This window comes from Solanum dulcamara, chromosome 6 (assembly GCF_947179165.1).
Source record: "Solanum dulcamara chromosome 6, daSolDulc1.2, whole genome shotgun sequence".
In the NCBI taxonomy this organism is placed as follows: domain Eukaryota; kingdom Viridiplantae; phylum Streptophyta; class Magnoliopsida; order Solanales; family Solanaceae; genus Solanum; species Solanum dulcamara.
In genome coordinates, this window is record NC_077242.1 from 12,077,351 (window position 1) to 12,089,092 (window position 11,742).

General features: G+C 37.0%; 1 protein-coding gene across 2 annotated transcripts; it reads right to left on the reverse strand.

The window, feature by feature from the left end:
* Positions 1-1,137: 1,137 nt before the first annotated feature.
* Positions 1,138-11,397, reverse strand: LOC129891999 (phytochrome C). 2 transcript variants are annotated; one of them, XM_055967514.1, is made up of 5 exons: positions 11,091-11,397; positions 8,735-10,559; positions 7,161-7,977; positions 5,301-5,594; positions 1,138-1,983 (listed from the first exon to the last, which is right to left on the reverse strand). In XM_055967514.1, the coding sequence occupies exons 2-5, from the start codon at positions 10,554-10,556 to the stop codon at positions 1,773-1,775; spliced, it is 3,144 nt and encodes a 1,047-aa protein (XP_055823489.1). In that variant the 5' UTR covers positions 10,557-10,559; positions 11,091-11,397; the 3' UTR covers positions 1,138-1,772. The 2 variants fall into 2 exon arrangements, with proteins under 2 accessions (XP_055823489.1, XP_055823488.1); XM_055967513.1 differs by lacking the exon at positions 11,091-11,397 and having other exon boundaries at positions 8,735-11,063.
* Between the last annotated feature and the right edge of the window lie 345 nt (positions 11,398-11,742).

The window sequence follows — 11,742 nt, forward strand, 5'->3', positions numbered from 1 at the left end:
TATAATAAAACAGAAAATAGATGAAGCAAAATTTATATTAAAAAATGAGAACCTCAAAATTTAAAGTTGAATTATCTAAACACTGCCCTACATGTAAATAAATAAATAAATAAATAAATAAAGAAAGAAAGAAATAAAGAAATGTATGTAATCTGATTTTCAGTGTCCTCTCTAAAAAGGTTAGTACGTAAACATATATATGTCTTTTTTGGAATCTATTTAACCATTAGCTTTAGTAAAATTCGTATTCGAAGAATTTCTTTTCCATAGTAACACCTTTAGGAGCTATCTTGAGATAATTTATTCCAAGATAAGTTATCTTAGGATCTCATCACTAAAATATAAATGGTGAGATAAATAATCTCCTGAGATTATTATTCCGTATACCACACCAAACGACTCCTTATAATATATATTCTTCTTGAATTTTTGCTTTAAGAACGAGCCAATTTTCGAGGAAGTACCAACTTTCTTTATTTTCAAGGAACTTATTTTCTTAAAAAAAATATTTTTCAAAATTTTTAACCAACAGAACATGAGAAAATAAGAAAACATTTTCTTCATACCAAACACACCCTTAGTAGGAATTTTTTTAATGGAGCTTTACTTTCTTAACTTCACCTTATTGTTTGTTTCTCTATTATTATACCCTATGCGGTTTTTTCATGAAGACTAATTTCTATGAATAATAAGGTATACATCTCATAAAAATGATTATATCAAAATATATCACATACGCTCCACGTTATGATTAGAAATATCATATATTTAAGGAAGGATTACACAAATCTCATAACATTAAAAGCTAATTACATTCTATCTCTACTCTTTTCTAAATTACTAAAATTCCTTAAATTTGGTAGAATTCGGATACATCCCAAAACGTCCTGATCCGACATCCCGATACATCATATAAAGTGATGTATCCGATTGATATATCGCGTAAAGTGATATATCCAACCAATACATCACGTAAAGTGATGTATCCGACCGATACATCGTGTAAAATGATGTATCCAAAGTCCCAATATATCACGTAAAGTGATGTATCCAACCAATACATTGCGTAAAGTGATGTATCCAAAAATAGGAGTTTTTGTAATTTTTTCAAATGGTAGAAATTTTTAGAGAATATGGTAAAATAAATTGTGTATTTAGATAATTTATCCTATATTTAATGGTTATTTATCTAAAAAAGAAATACACTTTGAAGTGGTAGAGTGATATGAAATGCTATCTTAATAGTTGCTGTACAATAGGTGAGTTGATAACTAAGTTATGCTGAATTCTCCACACCTTTTGCTGGAATAACAATGTGCCTAAATGGCTATCAAGATGTCCACCCCCCGCGCTGTCAGGTAGAAGAAGAAACAGCAACCCTCTTGCCTCGAAAAGCAATTGTTGACAACGGTGTTGCAACTTCTGTGTTAAGAGGACTACCCCAATTGGCTAGTCGAACAGCTGATTCTCTGAAATTAGCCTTTTCTGGAAATTGACCGTGTATGCCTCTGATGGAGCAAAAATATCAACAGTGGAAATGCTTCGCTAAGTTCTAGCGAACTCCATTTCCAAAAGCCTTGGTAAACTATGAAGAACCATTAGAAATAATAAAATGTAACTCCTGCTAAGCAATAAAATCTAAAAGCATTGGCTAGATAGTCAGCAGATTTTGGCTCTCACTGTGTCTAAATCTTGATAAACTTGTCTTAAGAATTTCATGTAAAAATGTGTTTCTGCAGAAGGATAGTCAGGAATACTTATGTATGGAATTATTAGTCGTTGATCTTCTCCATCAGTGGATATTCAACTAAGATAATGAATGATGATCTCTCTGCCTCGCGAAGATACTGAACGGTGCCATCCATGAGTTTAACAAGTTTCTGGCTGATGTATAGGCCAAGGCCTTCCCTTGATATGCTCCGACTGTAGTGGAACATATGTTGAATTAGCTCATCAGGTATCCCTGGGGCTGGATGAGTGATCCTGAGAGGCGAAATGCAATATAGTAAGATGTAACGTACAGTGGAAGCAGATCAATCTTCAAACTTCGCATATTGCTCTGTCAGACTTTAAAGGAAACCTTGGTGAAGAATTAGGAGAGAAGGTATGAGATAGTTAATTATTCGAGGAGAGATTTTATCGTGATATAGGACTAAAAGATTACAAGTTCAAGTAGTTAAGCATCTAGCATTTAACCAATAACAAAATATCCAGTGTAATCCCACAAGTGGGATCTGTGGGTTCAAATGATTATATTTAGTCTCCTCATTTTTGGTTTTAACCATCTTGTTGCATTTTTGTTTGTTTACTTGTTTTCACAAAGTGATCAATTTCCCCCCTTCAAATAGTTAGAATGGTCATATAGATTGCAAAGTACAATAACTTGGAAGAATATGGATAATAAACTGCAGCTCTATGAAACTAGCCTCATGCAGTCTACTCCGCTTTAGGAATCCAGCAGCCCATTATTTCGATCGGGCTGCGTGATCCAACTTTGCGATTGGACAGGGCAGGCCAGAGATTAGCCCACCAAGCTCAACCATGGGAACAGCCCACCATCTTTGATGCCCCCACTTGGGTTACAAGCCCACACTACTGAGCTCCGGCAAATGAAGAAGGAAGTCCCTGTTGCAATTTAGGGAGCCATGATCTACCATACTTGGCAGGCTAGGAACTGGAAGATATTTAGACAAACCATTGTACATACAAATTTTGTAGTTACGCGACCTCTATACCTCACAAAGGTAGGGTAAGGTTTGTGTGTATCCTACCCTCCCCAAACCCCATTTGTGGAATTACATTGGATATGTTATTGTTGTTGCTGTACACAGATACAAAGAGAGATCAAACATAGGCTAGAGTTACTGCATAGTACAAAAAGAGCACATAGATGTCCTAGGTGCTCTTTAGTTTGTATTACTTTCTTGGTTATCAATGGTAATAGTTCACAGTTATTACCAAAAAGAAATTGCAGCTCTATAAATTTGGATAAATTGAGAGATTTTATATTTATTATTTCCTTTCTTCATTCTTTTCCGGAGGGTAATCTCAATTTGCCCCTTCTCTTTCCACCCCCTCTTTTTAACTAGAAGAAAATGTTGGATATTACGATAATATATGTAATGTATGCTAAAAGGGTGACATGAAAGGGTCATTCCAAAGAGTTTCAATATTTGAAATCTCTGAAAATCAGTGAAAACTGCTAAAAGCATAATCGAGCACTGCATCTGTTACTTCTAGGTAAATTCTAACAGACCAGGGGAAAAAAAATTGAGGCAGATTGCCCCTATTTAATACTACAACAACAACATACCCAGTGTGATCTCACAAGTGGGGTGTATGCAACCCACCCCTATCATTGAGGGGTGGAGAGATTATTTGTGATAGACTCTTGTCTCAAGAAAAGTGCTTCTCAAAAAAAGTTTGAAAAATACAAAGAGGAAAACAAGCTATGCTGAAAATATCAAAGAAAAGAAAAGTTTGAGATTTGACAGAAAAAATAGTTAACCAATGTTACAGAAACAACGATAGTGATAAAATTGAAGAATGGGATAATAATAATAATAATAATAATAATAATAATAATAATAATAATAATAATAATAATAATAATAATAATGATAATAATAATGGAAGAGCATGGTTCCATTATTATTATTATCACATTCCGATGACAAATGTTGACTTGGGACTTTGTCATATATCTTTTCTAGGTCAATAACACCATATTTAAGTCTCTTTTTCTATCTCTATACTGCTCCAACAATTTCCTTAAAAGACGATTGACTTACATAGTTGATCGCCCCGGCATGAATATTAATTGGTTCTCGAAAATGTCAACCCATCCTCATCCCCATCCCAACCACTCTCTCCCAAACTTTCATAGTGTGGCTTAATAGTTTAATACCCCTATAGTTATTGCAATTTTGAATATCACTCTTGTTCTTGTACAACGGGATCATTATATCCCACCTCCATTCTCTGTGCATTTTAGTTGTCCTAAAAATGACATTAAGCAACCCAGTTAGTCACTACATACCTACTTTGCCTGCACTATTCCAAAATTTCATCCGAATCTCATTTGGCCCAGTCGCTCTTCCCCCTTCTCATCTTATGAATTGCAATTGCCCCGTTAACCTCCTCAAACTTTATACACCTACAATATCCAAAATCTTGACGGCTTTCGGAGTGCTCTAAATCACCCAACACAATATTTTTGTTCCCTTACATTTAAGAGTGAAATTATCCTGCCATTTGCATTTAATGTGTCTCTTCCACCAATATTTTGTCATTCTCGTCTTTGATGCACCTCACTTGGTCTAGGAAGCGAGTTCTCCTTTTCTCGCCTTGGCAAGCCTATGCAACATCTTTTCCTCATCTTTGTCCTTTAGTTCTTCATACAAGTGTCCAAATGTTGCCATTTGGCTGCCGTAACCGCTATCCTTGCTTCCTTCTTTGCAGTCTTGTACCTCTCCCTATATGTCCTCTTTTCCCCCTCTTTTTTTCTCTCCGCTAACTTCATGTAAGCAACCTTCTTGGCTTCCACTTTCCCCTGGACCTCTCAATTCCACCACCAGTCCCCTCTATGTTCACCAAAGTTACCCTTCAAAACCCACCACTTTCTTAGTTGCTTCCATAATACAATTAGTTGTCCTAGTCCTCATACTATTTGCGTCTCCTCTAATCCCCCAAGTCCCAATTTAATACGTTTATTATTTTAACTCCGTATTACAAGAGAGTTAAAAGATTAACACGCAACATGGCATTTTAGTGCTGTTTCAGAAGGTCAAAAAGCTTTACTTAGCATTTTTCAGCTTCAGCATGGTCTGCGCGTACATTATATGCATTGGTACCTCCAATTCAAGAGAATTTACATGTTCACTTAATGGTCTTCCATGTTTCATGTGGAGGAGCTTTCTTCAGATTTCATTAGAGAGAAAATAGCTTTGAGGAAATGAAGAGTGGAACTTGCCCACTTTGTCACAACAAAACCTAAAGCCTCTCTATCTGGATTAGTACTCGTAGAAGTCAGATTTCTGTAATTTACTCTGTTTAATATTTTAAGACGCGCAGATCATACTTTAAAAGAAGTCATGTTTTCCCATAAAACAGCAAAAGATGTACACTAAGAAGCGTGGAGTGCAATCACAAGCTAGACAACGTAGCTAGGATTGCGTTGAGATAACTAGCAGTAGTTAATTCCTTACAATCTAAAACAGGCCCATAGACTTCATTTTGAGAAATGACTTGCATGCAAGATAATCAATAAATCCGAATCTGAGTGATAAGAGAACGATTACCGAAATTCAAGATGCATGACGTAAATCTTCTTCCCTATACGTTCCTTCCTTGGAATTACTCCGAAATGCACAGAGGAGTCTTCAAAGGGAGTAAAGAGGATAGCTGTGGTCAAAAAGTCAGAAAGGACTTGTTGAAGCCTCAAATTGTCACCAATCAGGTACAGCTGTGATACTTCGATGGGCGAGTCCCATGTGACCTGAACCTTGCGCTCCTGACTTAGAATCATAACTTGATTAATGACCACTGTAACAACTTCTCCAAGATTGAACTCACATGAGTTCATTTCCATATAGCTGAAAAAAATATTGCAATGATCGGGACCAGTCCAAAAATATATAAAGATAATAAATATCCACAAAATGAGTGTCACAGAGATGCAAATATTAAAATCGGATGTCCGGTCATACAATATTAGATAAGATCAGAAATGATAACATCCACCAACAAGTGCAAGTAGCGCATATGGAGGCTAAAATGAGAGAATGTTGCTTGAAATGGTTTGACCACATGTTGCATAGGCCTCCAAATGCACTGGTTCTTAGATGTGAAAATATGATGAATGAACGTGTTGAAAGAGGACGAGGTAGACCTAAAATCACATCGAAAAAAGTCGACTTAAAAAAGTCAACTGAAAAAATTTAAAATATATCAGGATCCAAGTAAATCTAGCAAAAGAAGGAAAAGAATGGAAGTTGAAAATCCGTATAGGTGATACTAACTAGAAGACTCTTAGTATAATGAGGATATAATCACTATAGTAGAGACCCCTTGTGTGCTGAGGGTTCATACAATCGACCCCAACTAGATTGAGTCTTTTTGTGTAGTTGTCATCTATGTTGCTAAGACTCGGTAATGGTGGCTCATTTCCTTACCGTCAAGTGGTTTTTCAGCAGATATCCAATACGGGTGTGGATCTAGAGGTCGGATTCTTCATCACAAAAAATATAGAATTCATGGGGTATGATCCGAGTGTGGATATGGGTGTTGGGATACGACCAATAAATGTATATTATAACATATAAATTTTGATTAGTTACAGTTATTGAACTAAAACTAATAAAACTTTATTCTTTATAAACACCAATATTTTTATTCAAACGATATCTTGCGTAATAGAAAAGCATATGAAATAAATCTAAAGTCAAACCAAATACCCAATCAATCTATACTTCTCGGTCATAGAATGTAGTCAAAGTATCCAAGGTAAGTTGACCAAATCAGTTATCGATCCCACACTACACCCACACCCATGTTGTGTTGACACTCGACACAGGTGTGACATGAATTTTGAAGAGTCCACGAGACATAGGTTGTCGTACAATTGTGCTCTCTCTAATTCTCTGTTTGGAAACGAGAGAGCACATCAATTTTTATCTAGCCACTATTTTCTTTCCTACTTTCCCTTCTTGTACTTTAACTCCTCCCTTCTTTTCCCTATTTTCTTGACATAGGGTAAGAGCCTTCAGCCTAATAGTGACCACATAGCATAAATTGTGGATAATTAGCCTTTTGAATAACCTAAGGAAACTTCTAAGCAACCCATTCTTCATTTATTTCACTCCATCTCCGCCTTTCACCATAGAGATACATAAAGTAACATCAAGGAGAGAGAAAGACATCAAGGACTTCTGAAAGCAAAGAACAGAAGAACTGATGCATCAGCTTCCTTAGCACTCTCCCATAATGCCAGGCGCACACTTTGTGAAAAACAGGCAGGCAGAGTAGCTCTTTGCAAGTACATAGAAGCTACAGCTATGATCCTGATGAGCAGAAATACTAGTGCAATGGCCTGAGTATAAAACAGATATTTCTTCTTCACATAAAAGGTACAACAATAAATGCAGGTCAGATTATCATACCATTCCTCAATACTCTCAATATCAGTGTCATCAATGATCTTGGCTAGTTGTTCTTGACACATTGCGCTTGTCTTCAGCAAATTCCTTTGTTCCTTGCTTAAATCAGAAGATTTCAGCAGATTCTGTATGCAGTTTATCCCATTTAACGGGTTTTTTAGTTCAAGACGAACATAAGCCAACTTTTTAAGACTATTTTTAGCAGCTTGTTCTGACAGCTTTTGCACATGCATTGCATATTGAAGTTCTGGACTAGGCACATGAAGGAAGCACAAGACCCCAGTTACCCGACCATCGCCATCAACCCTTTTATTTGCAGAGATTAAGGCTTCAATATACTTCTCCTGTTTATTAAATAACCCGAAAAACAATTTCTCACCTTCCCCACCAGCAATTACTCTATTCAATAATATCCTGAGCTTGGTTAACGTGTCTTGATCTTTTACCCTGCAACCGAAGTTATTGACCGTGAAAACTTCACCAAGAAGCATTTGATCAATGACCTCCTCTCTCTTCGACCCAGTCAACTTGTGCATAGCATCATTCCATTCTATGCATCTTCCATGTTCATCCATCACAAAAATTGGAGGAATCAAAGGAGATGGGCTGCGGACAATTCCAACATAATCACCTTGAATGCGGCTATATTTGTCCTTAATCAGCTTTAGCCCAGTAATATCTTGTCCAATAAAGCAAACTCCAACAATGTTTTGCTTTACGTCTCGACTACAGCAGGCATTAGCCACTATTGTAATTGATCCGACCTTTTCTTGAGGACCAAGTGTTCTAAGTTTGATTTCTACATTTTTCTCCTCCTTGCCTGCAATTTAAACATCAAAGTAGAATCATTTTCAAGAAAAAATATCAAAAAAACAAAATAAACACAGAAGTTATTGCATGGAAGTTAAGCAGCAATACCAGAGAAATAAGACAGGAAGGGAGAGGGAACTACCCTGAATGGGGATCCTAACAATAACAACAACAATAACATACCTAGTGTAATCCCACAAGTGGGGTCTAGGGAGAGTGATGCGTACACAACCTTACCCCTACCTTGTGAAGGTAGAGAGGTTGTTTCCGATAGACCCTCGGCTCAAGTAAAGCATATCAAAATCAAGTATGGAAGGGAAATACAGTAGAGAAGTCATGCTGAAAATAATGGAGACGAAAAAAGTAGGAACAACAAATAATATGATAATCCAGCATTGAGGTGGAAATAAAGTACAAGTTTCAGACTGCATGGGGGGCCAAAAATGTGAAAGACCAGCAATGCCCAACTGCAATGTCCAAAACAGTTCATCTAATTCCACTACAGTTTTTGACATTTCCTTTGTTCTTTCTAGAGCTTCACGTCAGAGGTCTTTATACACGAGGAAAAAAACTCAAAATGAGACGAAATATGCTAGGGATCGATTTGACATAGCCGATGCGAGCTCGTGGATAAGTTGTAATTTAAGAAAGGAAAAATAGATAGAGAAGCATGAAACAATTTATTTTTTTTCACACTGTACGTTCATCTACTTATGTTGCAAATATTGAACTAACAAAGTAAATGACAAGGATAATCAGAATATCACCTTGCAGAGCCAGGGAGAGGACACCTTTAATTGCGTTTGTTGTACCATCAATAACCAAATCAACCAAAGGTACACCTATAGCATTCTCTATTGGCAATCCAGTTAGCTCAGAAACTTTAGAGTTCCATCCATTGATACGGCCTGAAGCATCAACAGCCAAAATGGGTATTGATGCTGTCTCAATGAGACGAACCATTTCGTTTGTGACAATATGAAGTTCATCCACTCTATCTATACTGGTATCTACAGCAGGGACATTCACAATCATTTTAGAAAAATCAGCAGCCCCATCTTGCAAAGATCCTCGCAATATCAGCTGCAGGGAATGGATGGCATCCATTTCCACATCTTCCCAAGGCAGGCTCCGCCGCTTAACAACATCCAGAAAGGCTTTAAATGATGACCTTGGATGCATTTTTCTTCCGTCATCCTTGTCTCCAGGAAGATGTTTTGCACCACCCCACTTGATCTCTTTAGCTGTGTGGGAGCGGAACCAGAAGAGGAAATCTTTTGAAGTTATTTTTACAGCAGCCATTCCACATACGGCATCACCGAGAACAGAAGCACCTGGGCAGCCAGCTTCCATGAGGCTATCAGTGTTTAAACCTGTACTATCACCATGAGATTCATGAAGCCATTGAACTATATCTCTGATTTGGGACTCCGTAGGGGTAACACCACGCAGCCAAAGTTTGTTCCTATAATAAAGTGCAGCCCCGTCACACTTTACAAGGTCCATAACATTAGGAGACTGAGTAACAATCCCCATGGGAGCATCTCTTAGAAGCATGTCACATAGAACAGTTTGAGTTTGCAGTATCTTCTTTTCCTTAAGTTGAGCTGCCATTTCCACTTCCTTATTGATCTGAACACTGAAAACTTGAACCAAGAACTCACACGCGTACCTCAAAGGAAAAGGAAGAAATCTAGGGCAAGTGTGATGGCAAACTACCAAACCCCACAGTTTTCTTCCCACTTGCTGGTCACTATCCAACTCATCATCTTTCTCACTAATCATCACAGACACCGCCATAGATGCAACAGTACCCATATTGGTCATGTATTGTGCATGACAGCAATGGGGAGCTCTTAATGTGGATCCACCAAGGCTCAGTGATTGAGCCAATCTTGGGTCTTGAATCACCCTAATTGGTGGAGCTAAGCAATCACATATCATCCTAACCTTATTCTTCATGAAGAGAAATCTTGAAGCTTGTGGTATATCTGTAGCAGGGTAATGCAAGCCAAGATAAGGTTCTAGTTCAGGCGTACGGCATTCAGCAACTACTTCCCCATGTTCATCCTCGTGGAATTTATAAACCATAACACGATCATAGCCTGTCAAATGATTCACTTCTCTAACTAATACATCACATAACAATGATATATCCCCGCTTGGCAAAGATTGCAATTTTGCAATGGCTTTAGCTGCTAGCTTATAAGATTTCAAAGCTCCTGCTGTAGTTACAGGGACATCATCTGGATTCACAGGTTCCAAATCTATTACTAATCCAACATCAATGCGGTGCAAAATTGCATAGAAAGGCTTGCCTGAGTTTTTACAATGAACCAAAATAGGATTTAGCAAACTAAGTTCTCCAAAGCTGGCTGCTTTTTCAAGAGCAGAAGCACCTGAAGATCGAAACAGTTTCCTGACATCAGTTCCAAAAGTCAGCGCCTCTTGCTGTTCGATGTTTGGAACTGCATGAGGCGTCAAGTCCAACATTTCTGGTGCATTTTCGCTATACGCTATGACAGCAAAGTTGTGCTCATCGATGGCAATCATACAGCCAAACGGCTGAATTAGACTTCCCCTTTGCATTTTCTGGAGATAATTAGATACAGTTGAAGATGGAACATTGCTAGTGGAATTAGACAAGTTAACTGAACTAGAGTAATCAAACTGTTGCTCAGACGCTTCAAACTCCACATGGAGCTTTGCATCAACTGAAGTCTGAGCCATAACTCTAGCACCATGCCTAGATCTAGCTGAACTGCCCCTGGAGCAATTCGTCTTGTTTGTTGTAGAGCTAGAAGACATCTCTCTAAATCCTTTTTTTTTTGTTTCAGTTTCTCTAGCTATCTTTTGTATATAGATTCTTAATCAACAAGAAGATATCAAAATTGGGGATGGAAAACCGCCCCTTTGTTATTAGTAAAAGCCTAGAAGATCAAGAATCAAGAATCTGAAATGAAACAAAAACTCCAAAAAGGTCTCACCATTATCCAGAATAAATATATTACTACCAAAATAAGGTGAAAAGGAAAAAAGACAAGTTACAGTATCTTTATCAATAAGAATCCACCAAATTCAAGAAAAACAAAAATTAAAAAGGTGATACCCACTTGAACTAACCTTGTACTAATCCAAGATTCCTTTTTTTTTCCTTTAATGCTAGGAAGGGACTCAAATTCTTCAACTTAAGGTTCTTGATTGTCAATCATTCATTCATAACCAGCCAAATGAAGGAAAATGGTCAGCTAAAAATAGATTCTTTAAGCATATACTTTTATTGGGGCTTTACCAAAAAAAACCTTTAAATACTCTTGAGTCTGACAAAAGCAATTAAATTGGAATCATCTCAAGTTTGCTGTAAACTAATTAACGTTTGGTGTGTACACGACAGAGGATGGTCCACATTCCTACATGAGACCACAGCAGCACAAAAGAAAATATTTAGGATTATAAGTCTTCTTTTTTTTTTTTGGATTTTCTGCTCGAAAAGGGTAAGCATTCTCTGCCACTACTTTTTATTGTTCTCCTTTAAGTAATACTCTTGGTCACAAATATAATTTGAGAAAAACTTAGAAAATTGTGTTTAGCATATATTTGATAACATCTCGAGTTTTCAAATACTAAAAAAAACTACTATTTATAGGGCTGAGCATAATTTAATTCAAACCAAAAAATTTGATCAAATGGAAATTTTTTATAGTTTCAATTTCGATTTTTTGGTTTGATCGATCGGTTTCGATTTTTAATTTTAAAATTTTGATAATTTGGTTTG